We start from the raw sequence: 22,142 nt of genomic DNA on the forward strand, positions 1-22,142 counted from the left end.
CACAATTCATAGTATGTATAAATGGTGTTTATTAGTTGTTTTCCTATGATCATGTAAAAATTCAGTTATGGCTTAATTAATAGTAGGCTATTTAGTTCAATCTAAATACAATACTTATTTGGATTTAATTCCAGAGGATCAAATGAAGTGGTCTAACCTCCAGAAGAATTTTATTAAAACCACTTACATTGACAAAACACTATCTTAGGAATTATAATTCTAGAATAACTTCAATTTGAGCATATATAGCACCAATTACGTAAAAACGGTTAAGCTAAAAAAATTGCTTAAAATTACTTTTTTTCGTTTTTCTTAATTAACATATAATGTATTATGTGTTTCATGGGCACAGGTCTGTGACTCATCAGTCTTACACAATTCACAGCATTGACCATAGCACATACCATCCCCAGTGTCCATCATCCCCACCAAGACCCTGTCCCTCCCACACCCCTCCTCTCCAGCAAACTTCTGTTTCCTGAGATCAAGAGTCTCTTATAGTTTGTTACCCTCTCTGGTTTCATCTTGTTTCATTTTTCCCTCCCTTCACCTATGATCCTCTGTTTTGCTTCTTAGATTCCTCTTATCAGTGATAATTGTCTTTCTCTGATTGACTTATTTTGCTTAGCAAAATACCCTGTAGTTCCATCCACATTGTTGCAAATGGCAAGATTTCATGGAGGTGTTTTTTGATGAATATATATATATGTATGTGTGTATATATATATACACACACAATATTATGCATCCATATATATACATACACACACCCTATGACACACCCAGGGGTCATAGGGTAGCTCTATTTTCAACTTTTTGAGGAATCTCCATACTTTTCCAGAGTGGCTGCACCAGCTTGCATTCCACCAACAGTGTAGGAGGGTTCCCCTTTTTTCCATATCCTTGCCAACACCTGTTTTCTGACATTAATTTCAGCCTTTCCAACTGGTATGTGTTCATATGTCACTGTGGTTTTGATTTGTATTTCCCTGATGCCAAGTGATGTTGAGCACTTTTTCATATGTCTGTTGGCCATTTGGATGTCTTCTTTGCAGAAATGTATATTCATGTCTTCTACCCATTTCCTGATTGGATTATTTGTTCTTTGGGTGGTTGAGTTTGATAAGTTCTTTCTAGATTTTGGATACTAGCCCTTTATCTGATATGTCATTTGCAAAAATATTCTCTCATTCTGTCAGTTGTCTTTTGGTTTTGTCAGCTGTTTCCTTTGCTGTGCAAAAGCTTTTCATCTTGATGAAGTCCCAATAATTCATTTTGGCCCTTGCTTCCCTTGCCTTTGGCAATGTTTCTAGGAAGACATTACTGTGGCTGAGGTTGAAGAAGTTGCTGCCTCTATTCTCCTCAAGGATTTTGATGGATTCCTGTCTCACATTGAGGTCTTTCATCCATTTTGAGTCTATTTTTTTAAAAGATTTTTTATTTATTCATTTGATAGAGATCACAAGTAGGCAGAGAGGCAGGCAGAGAGAGAGAGAGAAGAGGAGGAAGCAGGCTCCCCACTGAGCAGAGAGCCCGATGCGGGGCTCGATCCCAGGACCCTGAGATCATGACCTGAGCTGAAGGCAGAGGCTTTAACCCACTGAGCCACCCAGGTGCCCCTTGAGTCTATTTTTTACATGGTGTAAGGAATGGTCCAATTTCAGTCTTCTGCATGTGGCTGTCCCAACACCGTTTGTTGAAGAGACTCTTTTTTCCATTGCAAATTCTTTACTGCTCTGTCGAAGATTAGTTAACCGCAGAGTTGAGGGTCCATTTTGGGGCTCTATTCTGTTCCATTGATCTGTGTCTGTTTCTGTGTCAGTACCATACTGTCTAAATGATTATAGCTTTGTAATAGAGCTTGAAGTCCAGGATTGCGATGCCACCAGCTTTTTCTTTTTCAACATTCCTTGGGCTATTCAGGGTCTTTTCTGGTTCTATACAAATTTTGCGATTATTTTTTCCATTTCTTTGAAAAAAGTTGATGGTATTTTAATAGAGATTGCATTGAACATGTATATTGCTTTAGGTAGCATAGATATTTTCACAACATCTGTTCTTCTAATCCATAAGCATGGAATATTTTTCCATTTCTTTGTGTCTTCCTCATTTTCCTTCCTGAGTATTCTACAATTTTCTGAGTACAAATTCTTTGCCTCTTTGGTTAGTCTTATTCCTAGGTATCTTTTGTTTTTGGGGGCAATTATAAAAGGGATCAACTCCTTAATTTCTCTTTCTTCTATTTTGTTCTTGGTATATAGAAATGCAATTGCTTTCTGTGCATATCCTGGCACTTCACTAAATTCTGTATGAGTTCTAGCAGTTTTGGGATGGAGTCTTTTGGGTTTTCCACACAAAGTATCATACCATCCACAAAGAATGAGAGTTTGACTTCTTTGCCAATTCGGATGCCTTTTCTTTTTGTTGTCTAATTGCTGAGGCTAGGACTTCTAGTACTATGTTGAATAGCAGTGGAGATAGTGGACATCCCTACTGTGTTCCTGATCTTAGGGGAAAAGCTCTCACTTTTTCCCCATTGAGAATGATATTCACTCTGAGTTCTTCATTGATGGCTTTTATGATATTGAGGTATGTATCCCCATCCCTACACTGTGAAGAGTTTTGATCAAGAAAGAATGCTGTACTTTGTCAAAATGCTTTTTCTGCGTCTATTGAGAGTATAATATGGTTCTTGTTCTTTCTTTTATTAATGTATCAGAGCACTGGGTGTGGTGCAAAAATAATGAGTACTGTTATGCTGAAAATAAAAAATAAATAAAAAAATAAAAAATAAAAATATAAAAGTTCATAAACTATAAAAAAAAATGTATCAGATTGATTTGCAGGTGTTGAACCAACCTTGAAGCCCAGGAATAAAACCCACTTCGTTGTGGCGAATAATCCTTTTAATGTACTAATTGGCTAGTATTTTGGTGAGAATTTTTGCATCCATATTCATTAGGGATATTGGTTTCTAATTCTCTTTTTTGATGGGGTCTTTGGTTTTGGAATCAAGGTAATAATTCCAGTCTCATAAAATGAGTTTGGAAGTTTTCCTTCCATTTCTATTTTTTGGTATTTTTATAGTTATTAATTATTTTATTTATTTTAAAATTTATTTTATTTATTTATATTTTTATAGGTATTAATTATTTAAATGTTTGGTAAAATTCTCCTGGGAAGCCATCTGGCCCTTGGCTCTTATTTTGGGGGATATTTTTAAATAGTGCTTCAATTTCCTTACCAGTTATGGGTCTGTTCAGGTTTTCTATTTCTTCCTGGTTCAGTTTTGGTAGTTTATAGGTCTTTAGGAATGTATACATTTTTTCCAGATTGTCTAATTTGGTGGCATATAGTTGCTCATAATATATTCTTATAATTAATTTGTATTCTTTGGTGTTGGTCTCCTCTTTCATTCGTGATTTTATTGATTTGGATCCTTTCTCTTTTCTTTTTGATAAGTCTGGTCAGGGGTTTATCAGTCTTATTAATTCTTTCAAAGAATCAGTTCCTAGTTTTGCTGATCTGTTCTACTGTTATTTTGGTTTCTTTTTTTTTTTTTTCACTTTTTTTTTCAATTTATTTATTTTCAGAAAAACAGTATTCATTATTTTTTCACCACACCCAGTGCTCCATGCAAGCTGTGCCCTCTATAATACCCACCACCTGGTACCCCAACCTCCCACCCCCCCCCACCACTTCAAACCCCTTAGATTGTTTTTCAGAGTCCATAGTCTCTCATGTGTTATTTTGGTTTCTAATTCATTGATTTCTGCTTTGATCTTTATTATTTCACTTCTCCTGCTGGGTTTAGTTTTTATTTGCTGTTCCTTCTCCAGTTCCTTTAGATGTATGGTTATGTTGTGTATTTGAGACCTTTCTTGTTTCTTGAGAAAGGCTTGTACTACTATATACTTTCCTCTTAGGACTGCCTTTGCTGCATCTCAAAGATTTTGAACAGTTGTGTTTTCATTTTCATTTGTTTCCATGAATTTTTTAAGATCTTTAATTTCCTGGCTGACCCATTCATTCTTTAGTTGGATGCTCTTTAGCTTCCATGTGTTTGAGTTCTTTCCAACTTTCCACATGTGAGTTCTAGTTTCAAAGCATTGTGTTCTGAAAATAGGCAGGGAATGATCCTAATCTTTTGGTACCAGTTGAAACCTGACTGGTGACCTGGAATGTGATCTATTTTGGAGAATGCTCCATGTGCACTAGAGAAGAATGTATATCCTGTTGCTTTGGGATGGAATGTTCTAAATACATCTGTGTCGCCCTTGACCCACAAGGATGACAAGAAGCCCCGGTTCAGATGTATCTTCTCTCTCTTTATTTCCGCAAGTCTACACACTTATATACATTTACATGACCAATCAGCGAGCAGGGTGACCAATAAGGGGCCAAGCAATGGGGAGAGCCAATGAGAGTCCTGTTACTATGCTGATTAAATTTGAAACAGCCAATGACTATGTCCTCCTTTAGGCGGGCTTCACCAGAACGTTCGTTGTTTACTTGCAGCGTATTTTGCTGGCAGTGAGCCAAGCGCCATCTTGTAATGGCGGGGACTTTCCCGGCTGGAGGCGGTCCCCGACATCTCCCCCTTTTTTGTTTTATGGCAGAGATCGTGCCTGTCTTAGGTCGTCAGTAGCAGAAAACATCCTTACCCATCATCAGACACAAGATATCGATGATCTCTGTCCTGTCTTAGGTTGGTATGTTTCTCTACTGATCTTACCCGTCTTTGACTACCGATTAGCATGCTGAGCCATATCTGGGGAGATGTCCCAGCCTCTATTGACATAAGGGCTTGTACTATAGCTCGGCTCTGCTCTCGCTGCTATGTTCTCCATTGGCGAACTTTTCTGAATAGAAGCAGAATGCCAATAAGAAGGAGGACAAGAAGACCAATTGTGCCATCCCATTGTTTGGTAAACTGGAACATATTGCTGAATGTTTGAAATAGCTCTGGGAGGGAAGCTGGTTGCACACACATACTATTTACTTGAGTTATCTCAGCCAGAAGGATTCATGTGAAATTTTGAAAATTGTCAGACCAAGCACCCTGCAAATACTGGGAGAGCTGTCTGGAGACATTCTGTACGTCACTCATATTAGTATACACAAATTGCCGGGAAGGGTGCTATACATCCCAGTCCCAATAGGGCCCCCAATATGTCCACTTTTTCTTGAACCAAATCCACTCTCTGGTTGACTATCAGGATTCCTGCTTGCAGATGTGCATTGATCTGAGTCTGTGTTTGAAGGGCAGCCGCTGTTCCTTCTGCAAGGGTGTTCACAGCTTCCGCAGTGGGTATAGTTGCAGCAAGCGAGACTGCTGCTGCCGTGGCAGCTGCTGTAGATATAGCCAATGCTGTCACAACGGCGGCTGTGATACCAAAATCTCTCTTCTTTCTGGATAGCACCACCGGTAACTTGTCCTCTGGAATGGAAACTGGGATAGGAATATGGGTAGGGATATGCATAATCACAGCCAGCTTGAAGGCCATGACATTCCAGCACTGGAAAAGATAGCAATTCTTAGTGCAATTCAACGTATCATACAGCTTGCTAGCATTTGTTATGAGGAAAAGGAATGGTGGCGAGACGCATATGGGAGTGGGCTGATAAGTAATATTACTGGGACAAGACACAATAACTGTTGTCTCAAAGGTACTAGAGTCATTTTGTTTATAAGAACAGTGAGGAATTTGCCACCATTTAACATGGACACTGCTGAGATATCAGTACATGCTCCTAGCAAGTTACAGACCTGCCATGCATCAAAGGGAGAGGAGGGATTGCCTTGCTTTGGATTTTGAAAGGAATAATTGTACCCTGTAAAGGTATTATTTTTATAAGTAGGAAAGCATGGAGTGAATGTAAAGCTATGCATTTCATTGATGTAAACTGAGCGCAAGGTACTCTGACAACCAGACCACTCTGGTGGCCATACCCTATTATTGGTGCACCTGGGCAACTTAAAAGGTTGATATGGCCCCGAGGCATTAATAGGTTTCACAGGGGCCAAACCTTGGATCACAGGTGGTCCCATTGAGGTATGTTTAGCAAGCCTTCATCTAGGAACCATGCAGCCGCCTTTTCCACTGGATTCAAAAAGGCCCAAGCAGTTTTTGCTTTTAGTGAAGTTCCATTGGCTTTCAGCAGGTCTTTTAAAGACCCTTCCAACTGGACTTTAGATACTTCAGATACCATTATGAACACACAGACAACAGACGCGGACGTTAAAGACACTAACTAGCACATTAACTTTTTACACGTATATACTTCAGTCGACCTTTACTCCCTGCTTTACTGCGGAATTCCCACTTTTTTTTTTCTTTTTTTTTTTTTTTAAGTTTTTGTTCATTTATTTGACACAGAGAAATCACAATTAGATGGAGAGGCTGGTAGAGAGAGAGAGAGAGAGAGGGAAGCAGGCTTCCTGCTGAGCAGAGAGCCCGATGCGGGACTAGATCCCAGGACCCTGAGATCATGACCCGAGCCGAAGGCAGCGGCTTAACCCACTGGGCCACCCAGGCGCCCCGGAATTCCCACTTTTGAACATGGCCTTTACTCCCCGCTTTACCGCGGAAGAAAATCCCGGCTCTATGGCCGCCCCGCTTCTTATTGCGGTCTTGTGAAATCCCGGCTCTATGGCCACCCCGCTTCTTGTTGTGGTCTTGTACAAGATTCCCACCACTTTATCGTGGTCCCTTAAGAAAATCCCGGCTCTATGGCCGCCCCGCTTCTTGTTGCAGTCTTGTACAAGATTCCCACCACTTTGATCGTGGTCCCTTCCCCACTTGCCTGTGGTTTTTCTCCTTGCAAGGTTTACTTGTTAACAATTCCCGGGTGATGGCACCATTTGTCGCCCTCGACCTGCAAGGACGACAAGAAGCCCCGGTTCAGATGTATCTTCTCTCTCTTTATTTCCGCAAGTCTACACACTTATATACGTTTACATGACCAATCAGCGAGTAGGGTGACCAATAAGGGGCCAAGCAATGGGGAGAGCCAATGAGAGTCCTGTTACTATGCTGATTAAATTTGAAACAGCCAATAGACTATGTCCTCCTTTAGGCAGGCTTCACCAGAACGTTCGTTGTTTACTTGCAGCGTATTTTGCTGGCAGTGAGCCAAGCGCCATCTTGTAATGGCGGGGACTTTCCCGGCCGGAGGCAGTCCCCGACACATCTTTAATGTCCATCTGGTCCAGTGTATCATTTAAGGCCTTCATTTCTATGTTGATCTTTTCTTAGATGATCTGTCCCTTTCAGAGAGGGGGTTGTTAAAGTCCCCTACTATTATTGTATTATTGATTATGTGTTTCTATGATGTCCTTAATTGACTTCTATATGGGCTACTCCCATGTTAGGGACATAGATATTTAAAATTGTTAGATCTTCTTGTTGGACAGACCCTTTAAGTATGCTACACTGTCCTTCCTCATCTCTCTTTTTAAAAATTTTTTTCAATTTATTTATTTTCAGAAAAACAGTATTCATTATTTTTTCACCACACCCAGTGCTCCATGCAAGCCGTGCCCTCTATAATACCCACCACCTGGTAGCCCAACCTCCCACTCCCCCCGCCACTTCAAATCCCTCAGATTGTTTTTCAGAGTCCATAGTCTCTCATGATTCCGCTCCCATTCCAATTTACCCCAACTCCCTTCTCCTCTCAAACACCCCTTGTCCTCCATGCTATTTGTTATGCTCCACAAATAAGTGAAACCATATGATAATTGACTCTCTCTGCTTGCCTTATTTCACTCAGCATAATCTCTTCCAGTCTCGTCCATGTTGCTACAAAAGTTGGGTATTCATCCTTTCTGATGGAGGCATAATACTCCATAGTGTATATGGACCACATCTTCCTTATCCATCCGTCCGTTGAAGGGCATCTTGGTTCTTTCCATAGTTCGGTGACCGTGGCCATTGCTGCTATAAACATTGAGGTACAGATGGCCCTTCTTTTCACAACATCTGTATCCTTGGGGTAAATACCCAGAAGTGCAATGGCAGGGTCATAGGGAAGCTCTATTTTTAATTTCTTGAGGAATCTCCACACTGTTCTCCAAAGAGGCTGCACCAACTTGCATTCCCAACAGTGGAAGAGGGTTCCCCTTTCTCCACATTTTCTCCAACACATGTTGTTTCCTGTTTTGTTAATTTTGGCCATTCTAACTGGTGTAAGGTGATATCTCAATGTGGTTTTAATTTGAATCTCCCTGAGGGCTAATGATGATGAGCATTTTTTCATGTGTCTGATAGTCATTTGTATGTCTTCATTGGAGAAGTGTCTGTTCATATCTTCTGCCCATTTTTTGATATGTTTGCCTGTTTTGTGTGTGTTGAGTTTGAGGAGTTCTTTATACATCCTGGATATCAACCTTTTGTCTATACTGTCATTTGCAAATATCTTCTCCCATTCCGTGGGTTGCCTCTTTGTTTTCTTGACTGTTTCCTTTGCTGTGCAGAAGCTTTTGATTTTCATGGAGTCCCAAAAGTTTATTTTCGCTTTTGTTTCCTTTGCCTTTGGAGACATATCTTGAAAGAAGTTGCTGTGGCTGATATCGAAGAGATTACTGCCTATGTTCTCCTCTAAGATTCTGATGGATTCCTGTCTCACGTTGAGGTCTTTTATCCATTTTGAGTTTATCTTTGTGTATGGTGTAAGAGAATGGTCGAGTTTCATTCTTCTACATATAGCTGCCCAGTTTTCTCAGTACCATTTATTGAAGAGACTGTCTTTTTTCCACTGTATATTTTTTCCTGTTTTGTCGAAGATTAATTGACCATAGAGTTGAGGGTCCATATCAGGGCTCTCTACTCTGTTCCACTGGTCTATGTGTCTGTTTTTATGCCAGGACCATGCTGTCTTGGTGATCACAGCTTTGTAGTAAAGCTTGAAACCAGGTAGCATGATGCCCCCAGTTTTATTTTTGTTTTTCAACATTTCCTTAGCAATTCGGGGTCTCTTCTGATTCCATACAAATTTTAGGATTATTTGCTCTAGCTCTTTGAAAAATACTGGTGGAATTTTGATTGGAATGGCATTAAAAGTATAGATTGCTCTAGGCAGTATAGACATTTTAACAATGTTTATTCTTCGGATCCAAGAGCATGGAATGGTCTTCCATCCTTTTGTGTCTTCTTCAATTTCTTTCATGAGTGTTCTGTAGTTCCTCGAGTACAGATCCTTTACCTCTTTGGTTAGGTTTATTCCCAGGTATCTTATGGTTCTTGGTGCTATAGTAAATGGAATCGATTCTCTAATTTCCCTTTCTGTATTTCATTGTTAGTGTATAAGAAAGCGACTGATTTCTGCACATTTACTTTGTATCCTGCCATGTTGTTGAATTGCTGTATGAGTTCTAGTAGTTTGGGGGTGGAGTCTTTTGGGTTTTCCATATAAATAATCATGTCATCTGCGAAGAGAGAGAGTTTGACTTCTTCATTGCCAATTTGGATACCTTTTATTTCTCTTTGTTGTCTGATTGCTGTTGCTAGGACTTCTAATACTACCTTCCTCATCTCTTATTATAGTCTTTGGTTTAAAATCTAATTTGTCTGATCTAAGGATTACCACACCAGCTTTCTTTTGATGTCCATTAGCATGGTAAATTGTTTTTACCTCCTCACTTTAAATCTGGAGGTGTTTTGGGATCTAAAATGAATCTCTTGCAGACAGCATATCGGTGGGTCTTGTTTTTTTTTGTTTGTTTTGTTTGTTTTCATCCATTCTGATACCCAATGTCTTTTGATTAGGGCATTTAACTCATTTGCATTTAGGGTAACTATTAAAAGATATGAGTTTATTGCCACTGTATTGGCTGTAAGATGAATGTTACTGTATTATTTCTATTCCTTTCTGGTCTATGTTACTTTTGGCTCTCTCTCTTTGCTTAGAGGACCCTTTACAATACTTCTTGCAGGACTGGTTTGGTGCTTGCAAATTCTTTTAGTTTTTGTTTGTTCTGGATGCTTTTTATCTCTTCTCTATTTTCAATGAAAGCCTAGATGGTTATGGTATTCTTGGTTGCATTTTTTTCTCATTTAGTGCTCTGAATATATCATGCCAGTCCTTTTTGGCCTGCCAGGTCTCTGTGGATAGGTCTGCTGCCAATCTAATATTTCTACCATTGTAGGCTACAGACCTCTTGTCCCAAGCTAATTTCAGGATTTTCTCTTTGTCTCTGAGACTGGTAAGCTTTAGTGCTAGATGATTTTGAGAGCAGTTTTCTGTGTCTCCTGAATTTTAATGCTTGTTTCCTTTCCCAAATCAGGAAAGGTCTCTGCTATAATTTGCTCCAATATACCTTCTGCCCCTCTCTCTCTTCCTTCTGCTCTGGGATCCCAATTATAATAATATTGTTTCATCTTACAGTATCACTTATCTCTCAAATTCTCCCCTCGTGATACAATATTTATCTCTCTTTTTCTCAGCTTCTTTATTCTCCATCATTTGCTCTTCTATATCACTAATTCTCTCTTCTGCCTCACTTATCCTAGCATTAATGGCCTCCATTTTTTGTATTGCACTTCATCATTTATTGCATGCCTTTTTAATTTCAACTTGGTTATATTTTAGTTCTTTTATTCTCCAGAAAGGGGTTCTCTATATATACCTATAAAAATACCAAAAAATAGAAATGGAAGGAAAACTTCCAAACTCATTGTATGAGACTGGCATTACCTTCATCCCCAAACCAAAGACCCCATCAAAAAAGAGAATTAGAAACCAATATCCCTGATGAATATGGATGCAAAAGTTCTCACCAAAATACTAGCCAATTAGTAAATTAAAAGTATTATTCACCACAATGAAGTGGGATTTATTCCTGGGCTTTAAGTTTGGTTCAACACCTGCAAATCAATCTGATACATTTTTTTTTATGGTTTATGAACTTTTATTTTTTTATTATTTAATTTATTTTTTCAAGCCCATATATACATTTATAATCGTTATTCTGAACTCTTGTTCTGACATCTTGCTAATGTTCATATTGATTAGGTCCCTGGCAGTTGGTACTGCCTCTTGCTCTTTTTTTGAAAGTGAATTTTTCCATTTTTGTCATTTTTTTCCAGAGAAGAATAGATGAATTAGAGAACAAAATGCTAAAAGGGTAACAAGAACCCCAGAAAAATATACCTGAAATGAATCTGAAGAGACCCACAACTGTGGAGAAAAGAAAGGAAAAAGAAAAAAAAAGAATATGATCAGGCTGGTGAATAGAACAGAGCCACACATTAGATTTGGAGTGTATTTTGGTCTGTTAGAAGAAAATGCCCCCCAAAATTTAAAGAAAAAAACTTATACAAAATAAGGGTAATTATGATAGAGGGATAAAATATGACTGCAAAGATGAAAATTTAAAAAGATTTTTAAAAGGAATTGAGGGGCGCCTGGGTGGCTCAGTGGGTTAAGCCGCTGCCTTCAGCTCAGGTCATGATCTCAGGGTCCTGGGATCGAGTCCCGCATCGGGCTCTCTGCTCAGCAGGGAGCCTGCTTCCTCCTCTCTCTCTCTCTGCCTGCCTCTCTGCCTACTTGTGATCTCTGTCAAATAAATAAATCTTTAAAAAAAAAGAGTCTTATAAAAAAATAAAAGGAATTGATAAGAACTGGGTTGAAAAATAAAGAAAAAATTGTTTTAAAAAGGTGAAGTAGAGAATGTGATCAGGCAAGAGACTAGAACAAAGCCATACGTTAAATTTAGGGTATATTTTGGACTGTTAGAAGAAACTGTATCCCAAAAATTTAAAGAAAGGAAAACATATATATATATATACATTTTTTATGTATACATATACAAAAAGTAAGATTAAATAATGAAGGGATAGAATATAACTGTAAAAATGAAAATTTAAAAAGATATTTTAAAAAGATATTGATAAGATGTTAGTTAAAATAGGAAAGAAGAAAAAAAGAAAAAATAAAGAAAATTAAAACAATTTAACTTTATTTTTTTTCTTTAAGATTTTATTTATTTATTTATTTATTTATTTGACAGAGAGAGATCACAAGCGGGCAGAGAGGCAGGCAGAGAGAGAGAGGAGGAAGCAGGCTCCCTGCCGAGCAGAGAGCCCGATGCGGGACTCGATCCCAGGACCCTGAGATCATGACCCGAGCTGAAGGCAGTGGCTTAACCCACTGAGCCACCCAGGTGCCCCAACAATTTAACTTTAAAAGACTAAAGTATCATGGGGAAAGAAAAAGCCATGAATTCTATGTGTTGTATTCCCCTAGTGCTGGGGTTTTGAAGTTCTCATTGATCAATAAACTTGTTCTTGGCTGGATGTTCTTGCTGATCTTCTGGGGGAGAGGCCTGTGGCAGTGATTCTCAAGTGTCCTTGCCCCCACCAGTATTACACCACCCTTGCCAGAGGCCAGGCTAAGAAATCTGCTTGTGTTTGCTCTCAATAGCATTTGTTCCCTGAAAGCTTTCCGTACAGCTTTGGAGGACAAGAATGAAAATGGCAGGGGCACCTGGGTGGCTCAGTGAGTTAAAGCCTCTGCCTTTGGCTCAGGTCATGATCCCAGGGTCCTGGGATTGAGCCCCGAATTGGGCTCTCTGCTCAGTGGGGAGCCTGCTTCCTCCTCTCTCTCTGCCTGCCTCTCTGCCTACTTGTGATCTCTCTCTGTCAAATAAATAAATAAAATCTTTTAAAAAAAAAAAAGAATGAAAATGGCAGGCTCCCAATCTTCAGCCCAGAGGAGCTGATAACTCAGGCCTGCTCCTCAGTGAACCCTCAGAGAAAAGCAATCAATCACTCCTGTCTCCCTAGTCTCCAGCCACACTCTGTGACTTGGCATGTGACCAAGGATTTCTATCTCTGGCATATGACACTATTCAGAGTTTCCAAACCCAGCAGATTCCTGCAGTGAGCTCCTGTACTGCTCCTCCTGGTGGAGGAAGTGGAGGGATCTCCCTGTATCTGCCACTGCGGGGTCCCTGTTGAAGAGTAGTGGCCTGACTCTGCCACGGATCATGGTTTATGGCAACCCTGAGCTGAGAGCCCAGTCCTTGGCTCCATCTTTGCAGCCAGCTTCCCCGCTCCAACACCTGGGAGCTCTACCACACTCAGGCACCTTCAGTCTTTCTGAAACCCTGAAGGTCTTGAGACCACACTGTCCCAGGAGGGCTCCCTCAGCCCCAGCCCTGCTTAGCCACTGGAACAACATCCCTAGGTGGAACAGACTTCTAAAAGTTCCAATCTTGTGCTCCGGTGCTCTATCACTTGCAAGGAGCCCCTCCCCCCATAGTCTATCTTCCTACATATCACCTCGGATTTACTTCTTATGTCCTACCTTCCAGAAAATGGTCACTTTTCTGTTCAGAGAATTGCTGCTATTCTTTCCTTTGATCTCCTTTAGAGTTTGCATGTGTTCAGAACAGTTTGACTATCTATCTGAATTCTTGGGACCAGATGAAATTTAGGTCTCCCTACTCCCCTGCCATTTTGCTTCTCCTATTCTCTAAATTACTTTTAAAGAGAAAAGACAGATGCCCTGCCGTGGATGTCCTGTGCTACTATAACCTGAGTCAAACTTTTCTCCTAAATGGATGATTCAGGGAATCTCTTGATACTCTCTAGCTGTTGCCCATGAGTACAATTGGAAAAATGGAGGCCACTTGGGAAAACTGGAATTACATTTCCTGAGCCAAATTTTTTTGTTGTGATTATTTTCTTAGCAAACTTTCTCTCAGCCAAGCTGCTCTCTTCTCATGGGAAATAATCCAGCCTTGTTAAAATGAAGTGTTTTTTTCTCTTTCTTAAGACCATCTCCCTGTAGGAGTCACACTTCTGACATATATGGCTTCATATACTTCAGGAAAGTTCTTCTAGATTTCTGAGCAGTAAACTCCTTAATGGATTTTCTGCAGATATATGTTACATGTTTCTTGATGTACTTCAAGCATTATTTGAAGTTTTAAAATCTGAATCTTGAGCAGTATTTTTAGACTGCAAAGATTTTTGTTCATTTTGGAGACCACTCATTTGAATTAAAAGTCATTGATTTATTTTCCTTCACTTTTTAAGTTGTCCTTGTTTTTCTCCTTCAAGACTCATTAAGAAAAAGTTAACATCATTAGTGTATTTCTTCAAATTAACTTCCAATTGGCAGCCCAGGAATTCTCAATTTTCTGATTCTTTAATTTCAAGTTGCCATCATCCTCATTATATTCTTTTAAAGAGAGCAAGCAAACTTGTCTTCAGTGTGGTTTTTGAGATTTTAACAGGCCCTCTTTATAATTTAAAGTCTCTTTCATTTGTGTTTTCACATTGTCAAACACTGCCTTCTGTTCCTTCATCCCCCCACACTTTTTCTACCATTGCCGCACTTCTTAGAATAGCAGTTTTAGACTTTCTTAAAATCGAGTGTTTTTATCCAAACCAGACATGAGGGATGTTCTGAGGGACATTCTTCTGAGATGCTCTTAAGATGTTTTGGTGTCAGTCACTTGAGCTTGAGGGATTTTGCTGCATCTTTGAGTGACTGTATCTGTCCTTAAGGTCAAGCCATAAAATAAAAGTTTAAAAGTTTAGGGGATTCACTTCTTTTTGGGAAAGATTTACAATGTTCTCAAGTGATGGTGTGGACAAGTCCAGATATTTACAAATGCTGCAAAACTCGGTGTTTGTTATTTCAGAGGACTGATCTTCATTGGAGGTGACTTATGGGCTTCATTGGTTTGTGCAATCAGTCTAGTTTCTTCACTTTAACCCTGAGCAGAAAATCTTTGGGATGGATCTTTTTTTCCCCACCCCTTAAAGTATGCCCACTCTTAACTGTAAAAAAAAAAAAAATCAAGAAGGCCATATCAGAATCTCCTGTGGAAACACATAGAAACTTGGGCTTTGCCTCAAGCATAGGTAACACTATCTGAAAGCTAGTGCAGAGCAGGAGGAGGTGGGAAGACTAGATTATATAAAATAGAAAAACTTTGCTCTGCTTATTGCACAAGTAGAGAGTAAGAAGTGATATTATTTATCGAGCACATTTGGTTGAGGAGAAAGTGTTGACTGCAGCCACCCAGATGCCCCTAGCCATATATTCTATAGAAGTAGAGGATTGAGGCTTAGTCTAGGACTTGTGATGAGGGAAGAATCTGGCCAAATTCTGCTGAAGTTTACTTTATAATTCATTTATTTGCTTGAAAAAGGGAGGGAAAGGGCTTATTTTTAGTGATAAGACTGGACAGAATCAGAAACAGGAAAGTATTTCAGTATTTTGTTCAATGACTTTTTTCAATGTGTATAAGTCTGTTTTTCAGTATTTTTTCTCTTCAGCGCAATCTTGTCTTTGGTGGAAAATGAAGCGAGTATGCTACACTGGTGTTTCCGATGACACAAGATGATTTTAGGTGGTTTACTGACTCAACATTAAATAACACTGTCACATAGCAAGAAAGTAATTTCTTTCTCTTGCAAGAAAGCTCTTTGTTTCTTGCTAATCTCCCTCTTAAATAAAAAGAACAGGTCTCAGTCTTTTGCGATCAATCATTGGTATCTTTCTAGGTTTGAATAAAAATACTTTCATTATCTTCCTTTTGATGGCTATCTTCTACTTATGGAAAATGATACTGATTTTTTTCAATTTATTTATTTTCAGAAAAACAGTATTCATTACTGATTTTTCATTTAGGGTGGTTATAATTTAAGCCAAAAATTTTTTTTAATGAGTTGACTGAAATAATAAATATTAGTTAAATAATAGTATAGATGATATGTAGATGTCAACAAAAAAATATAATGTTATGCCCCATTCCACCATTCTACACCATTCCAGAATCTTTGATCCTGTATGATTACTTCTATGCTTTTTAAGAGAGCTTTGGCAGCCCAAAGGAGCTAAATTATCACTGGGACACTTAAGGCAAGACATCAGCCAAACTACAATATCTTATTTAAATCCTTGTACCAACTTCTGGTTTAACAAAAGCATTTTTTCAATAATTGTGATAACATTGAGTCTTGAAGTGAAATGTAATTAAAACTGTATTATATGCAGCACTCAAGATAATGGATCTCTGCTGTATGTTATTGTAGCATCATGGAATTTTAGAACACAAAGAGACATTACTGACACTTTCCTAATCAGATGAAACTGACTATAATTTGGTAGGTCAATCAGCTCTTGGTCTTAGCTCTATAAAGGTATCCTTTGTGAGAGTTCCATGGCATGGACTCATCTGCAACAATTCTGTTAGAGTTCATGTTAGTCAAAATGTTGCTTCTTCAAAAATCAGAATAATAGTTTATTAGGTATAAGCCAAATTTCAAATAAAAGAAATTGAATGGTCCCAGAACACACACTTGAACTCTGTCTCAGAAAATACCATAAATTTATTAGAATTACTGCTAGCACAAATAGTATCAGTATTACAATGTTTATTTACGAAGTTTTTTCCATTTTAAGATTTCTTATCTTTTCCTCAATTAGTATTGCCAGTTGCTCCACTAATAATTTAACACTAAGCTTATTAATAGAAATGATGTACACTGTTTCTACAGTATTCTGAAGCAGAACATTAGGTGTCCATATTAAATTTTAGCAAAAGTGCAAAGGAAATAATTTCATCACCTCTCCACATTCTCATGGTGAATAAGGTGGTGTTGATTTTTCTATAGAGAGTTTCTCATAGGCAGGTGGAGCATCAGGAACCTGTGAGAATGAGAAAGGGAGAGTATGGCCTTGGCAACAGTGCACAGATTTCTGGGAGAAAGGTAAAGTTGGTGGTCAGCATCATATTTATACGACTTCTCTGGACTGAAACTTCTAAGTGCCCACATTTCATTTCCACCCAACAAGATATTAAATTTCACAAGTGTGTATGTTGAAATGTTGAGGGGAAGAGGAAGAGTAGAAAAAATAGAGCTAACAGCCTTCCCCAAATCTCAAAAATGTATTTATACTTTCATTATCCCTGTCAGTAGAAGTCCCAAGCCCTAACTGGTGAATTCTTGAACACTGTTTAAAGCCACTAATATACATTACATTTATACCACATAGATAGATGCTCATTGTGTGTCTAAAGGTCAGTGCTATTGTCAGTACAGCACAAATGGTTAGGCCTTCATTTAATGCTCACAATTCTAGGAGTATTTTTATTGTTTTCATATTATAGTTTGGAAAACTAAGTCAGAGAGAGGTCAGGCTACTTGTCCAAATCATATAACTTCACAGTAATTTGGCTCTAGATTCCGTTTTTTAAACCACTATGACATACTACATTAGTACCAATGTTGTCCAATAGAAATAGAGTATAACACATATGTGGCTTTAAAAATATCTAGTACTGCATTACAAAAATAAAAAGAAACAGGTAAAATTAATCTTCATAATATAGTTTATTTAATCCCACATATAAAAATATTATCATTTCAACATGTAATTGATATAAAAATAATTAATGAATCATTTATATTCTTTTCCTAATACTAAGTCTTTGAAATTTGGTATTAGAACATTTTAATTCAAACTACTATGTGTTCAATAGCCACATGTGGCCAGCACCTATCCTGTTGGACTATACAGCTTATACATTTAATCACAGATGCTTTGTTTCCCTCCATTAGATATATCTACATTCAGAAAAAAGCAAATATACTAGACATAAGACAAAAAAATATTGTATCCAGAATCAAGTTTTTCCTTTGGCTCTTACATTTAGGGATATCATCATTGACCCTGGAAAATCTGGGTATGAGAGGACACAACTTAAGAACTTCCCTTTTTTTTGTCTTTGTTATTGTTTATGTTTTTGTTATGATAAAATATACATAACATAAAATTTACCATTTTATGGCTATCAGACACATGAAAAAATGTTCATCATCACTAGCCCTCAGGGAGATTCAAACTAAAACCACATTGAGATATCACCTTACACCAGTTAGAATGGCCAAAATTAGCAAGACAGGAAACAAGATGTATTGGAGGGGATGTGGAGAAAGGGGAATCCTCTTCCACTGTTGGTGGGAATGCAAGTTGGTGCAGCCTCTTTGCAGAACAGTGTGGAGATTCCTCAAGAAATTAAAAATAGAGCTTCCCTATGACCCTGCAATTGCACTCCTGGGTATTTACCCCAAAGATACAGATGTCGTGAAAAGAAAGGCCATCTGTACCCCAATGTTTATAGCAGCAATGGCCAGGGTCGCCAAACTGTGGAAAGAACCAAGATGCCCTTCAACGGACGGATGGATAAAGAAAATGTGGTCCGTATACACTATGGAGTATTATGCCTCCAACAGAAAGGATGAATACCCAACTTTTGTAGCAACATGGACGAGACTGGAAGAGATTATGCTGAGTGAAATAAGTCAGGCAGAGAGAGTCAATTTTCATATGGTTTCACTTATTTGTGGAGCATAACAAATAGCATGGAGGACATGGGGAGTTAGAGAGGAGAAGGGAGTTGGGGGAAATTGGAAGGGGAGGTGAACCATCATGAGAGACTATGGACTCTGAAAAACAGTCTGAGGGGTTTGAAGTGGTGGGGGGGTGGGAGGTTGGGGTACCAGGTGGTGGGTATTATAGAGGGCACGGATTGCATGGAGCACTGGGTGTGGTGCAAAAATAATGAATACTGTTATGCTGAAAATAAATAACAAATTTTTAAAAAATTTACCATTTTAACCATTTCAGTAGTATCAGGTATATTCACATCACTCTTGATTTTTAAACTGGAATAATTTTATTCCTCTGAGTTAAAAGCAGTCATACATTAAACACCAAGATGCAGGATCTCAACTTACCACAGGTTCACAATTATTCTCTTGAAATGGCAGTTTGCTGTCCTGATGACCAAACCCCTCAGATGAACAACTTCCTGTTAAGGTACTTTGAATGCCAGCATGAATACCTTTGTCCTGAAATGTGAATGCATGAAGGTCAGTGAATGAGGGAAAAAAAGAATTGAGTTCAGTAAGAAAAGAAAAGGAAGCTGAAGTTATTTTTAAAAATAGATTTTTAAAAAAAGATTTTATGTATTTGACAGAGAGAGAGATCACAAGTAGTATTTGACAGAGAGAGAGAGATCACAAATAGACAGAGAGGCAGGCAGCAAGAGAAGCAGAAGCAGGCTGAACAGAAAGCCCAATGTTGGGCTCAATCCCAGGACTCTGAGATCATGACCTGAGCCAAAGACAGAGGCCCAACGCACTGAGCCACCCAGGTGCCTCTACAAATAGATTTTAATCTTGGTTCTGCCATTTATCTGCAACAGGACCTCAGGCTAGTCACTTTACCTTTCTGAATTCTAGTGCTTGCATCTTTAATAATGAAGATAATGATACCTACATCTCAAGAGTTGTAGGAATTAAACTAAGGATAAAGCACTTATTACAGTGCCTGGCACCCATTAGTCAATGGATATTTTTGAAGGGAAGGAGAAAAAGAATGAACCTGAACAATGAACCTCAAAGAATGATTTTTTAAAAAGATTTTTATTATTTCTTTAAGAAAGAGTGCATGAAAGGAGTAAGGGCAGAAGGAGAGGGAGAAGCAGACTCTTCTGAGCAGGGAGACTGATGTGGGGCTGGTCCCAGGACCCTGAGATCACGATCTGAGCCAAAGGCAGATGCTTAACCCACTGAGTTACAAAGGAATCCCAGAACCTCAGAGAATGATTGTGAGTGAAGGTGATCAAGCTAGTGTGGTATCTCAGTGAGGACAAGCTTAGGAAAAACTTGGTAGCATGGACACATTGTCTATTTCTGCCTTCGCCATAATGACAGCAAAATATCTTTTTTCCCCAATTTTTAAAATTTTTAGAAATTTCTTCTCAGTGTTCCAAAATTAAACACTACAAATGCATCTGTTGTTGTAGAATGTTGTGGTAGTAGCTGGTGCTTCCAAGTCAAGCTGCAACATGATAAGTCAATCTAAGGCTAAGTTAGGCATCCTGAATTACTGTGGGGATGGGTGGGTGAAAGCTCAGTTTGCTTTGCATAGGTTTAGAGGTTGATATTTTCCATCCCCAGAATAGAATAGAGCAGAGACACATACCCAAGTGGGGACTTCAGGAGTTGTCTACCATGGTGAGGTATTTATTTCATCACTGACATAGTTTGAAATTGCTGACACCTTGTGATAATAAAAAGCAGAATTTTAGTTGCTTTTATTATTGTTAAATTCTCCATGGTGGTGGTTCTCAAACTTCAGCATGTGTCAGTATCACCTGATGGCTTGTTTAACACAGATTTCTGGGCCCACCTCTAGAATTTCTGACACAGCGGATCTAGTGTGAGGCCCATAATTTGCATTTCTAACAAGTTCCCTGGTGATACTGCCAAAACTGCTGATCCAGGGCCACATGGAGAACCACTGCTCTGCACACAAATCACCTCCTTATTGCCTGCACCTGGGTGACCCAGCTGTACTCAGATCCTTAGAAGGGCAAGTAATGCACAAGTGTCAGGTGGGCCAGGTGGGAGCCATAGAAAAGGAGGCAGTATATATCATCTAAAGGGACAACTACTGTACAGTTGCCAATATTTGCCAGATCTTTTTTTTTAAAGAAAGTAGAAATCAAGATTTTTCATGTAAAATATTACTTTTATATCTAATTGTACCTAGGTTGACACCTAATTCAATTTTTTTTTAATGCAGACCTAAACATACCATGAGCCAAATCCAGCCAGTGGGGCATTAGCAGCACACACTTTGTGGTACCAGCTGAGAAGGGCTGGAACATGGAGGCTGTGCAGATGTCGACCAGCTCTTCAGCCTTTTCTGCAGATTGTGATTGATCACTGGGGTCTGCTAGGTTGGAAGAGGATATCAAGGTATGTTTCTCAGGGAGAAGTGTTTGGAACTACAATGAGGTGAAGACAGACATGGATTGGGGCTGATAACCACACAGTCTGCAGACTGAAGAGAAGTAGTTTTCCTAAACTCTAGTCTGAAATTTGCACAAGGGCCCTAAACTTGATGTAAGAATGCAGGAATTTTCTGCTTCTCTCCCCAGTTCCCAGCAATATATTCCAGGTAAGGTATTTAATGCATTTTCTCCCTTTACCTCAATTATCAGTTACTCTTTTTCTTATTTGTAAATTTCTCACCCGCCATAAATTAGGAGCATGATCTACTCCCCCAAATCACTGCCAGTTCTCTGAATTTGCATTCAAACTTCAGCATGTATTTTCAAAGGCATCTTCCTTGGTCTCAAGGAACACCAAGGGGGAGAGGGTCCCAGGCTCTGCATGTTAGCAATAGGTCTGGGAGATTTGAGCACAGGAGCCCCCCAATCATGTATTGAGAAACACAACACATGAGACATGAATATAAACTGAGTTGTCAGCAGGGATCTCAAAATTCTTCTCCAAGAATCAAAAAGTGTTATGTCCTAGAAATGATAAAGTTGGTAAACACAAAAATACTATCATCCCCACAAATCATATTCCTACCAAAAAAAAAGTTGCCTCAAAGAGCAATCCCCCTTCCAAAAGATGTTTTTCAGAGACAAAAGAAATTGTGAGTCAGTGGAAACATTTTAGGAAATCTTAATTCCAACTAACCTTGTTACCATCCTATGGTCAATGAAAGTGGGAGAGTGAACATTTGAAAGCTTAAAATAGGTTGTTAAATGTGGAGTAACTTAGGTATCTGAAGCTTGCATTTATTGTCACTTATGTTCTTTGACCTACTACTATTATTATTTTTTTAAAAGATTTTATTTATTTATTTGACAGAGATCACAAGTAGGCAGATAGGCAGGCAGAGAGAGAGGGAGGAAAGCAGGATCCCCACTAAGCAGAGAACCTGATATGGAGCTCGATCCCAGGACCCCAAGACCATGACCCGAGCTGAAGGCAGAGGCTTAACCCACTGAGCCACCCAGGCACTCCTATTATTATTATTCTTTAATTAGGTTCCATGCCCAGTGTGGAGCCCACTCCTAACCCTGAGATCAAGAGATGGGCTTAGGTCAAGAGTCTGGTGCTGAACCAACTGAACCACCAGGCACCCCTATGTCTTTTGGTTTTGAAATGAAAGAACTGCCACTTTTGATGTGGAGCCTATTAAATAAGTAAATAAATAAAAGAAAAGAAAATCCCTAAAGGGAGGCAAGGAGGTAATTATGCAATTAAATGTAGTATTTAGTGCACTACTGTACATAATTTTGCCAATTT

At 38.9% G+C, this 22,142-nt stretch overlaps 1 protein-coding gene across 2 annotated transcripts in view; it reads right to left on the minus strand.

The window, feature by feature from the left end:
• Nucleotides 1-6,819: 6,819 nt before the first annotated feature.
• MLANA (melan-A) overlaps nt 6,820-22,142 on the minus strand; it is a 29,600-nt gene continuing 14,277 nt past the window's right edge. For both annotated transcript variants that reach the window (XM_044264333.1, XM_044264332.1), the window contains exons 4-5: nt 18,765-18,878; nt 6,820-6,879 (exon numbers count right to left, since the gene is read on the minus strand). In XM_044264333.1, coding sequence (XP_044120268.1) covers nt 6,832-6,879; nt 18,765-18,878 — 162 coding nt within the window. In that variant the 3' untranslated portion in view covers nt 6,820-6,831. The remainder of the gene's footprint in view (nt 6,880-18,764; nt 18,879-22,142) is intronic.

The sequence above is a fragment of the Neovison vison genome, chromosome 9, assembly GCF_020171115.1.
Source record: "Neovison vison isolate M4711 chromosome 9, ASM_NN_V1, whole genome shotgun sequence".
NCBI lineage: Eukaryota > Metazoa > Chordata > Mammalia > Carnivora > Mustelidae > Neogale > Neogale vison.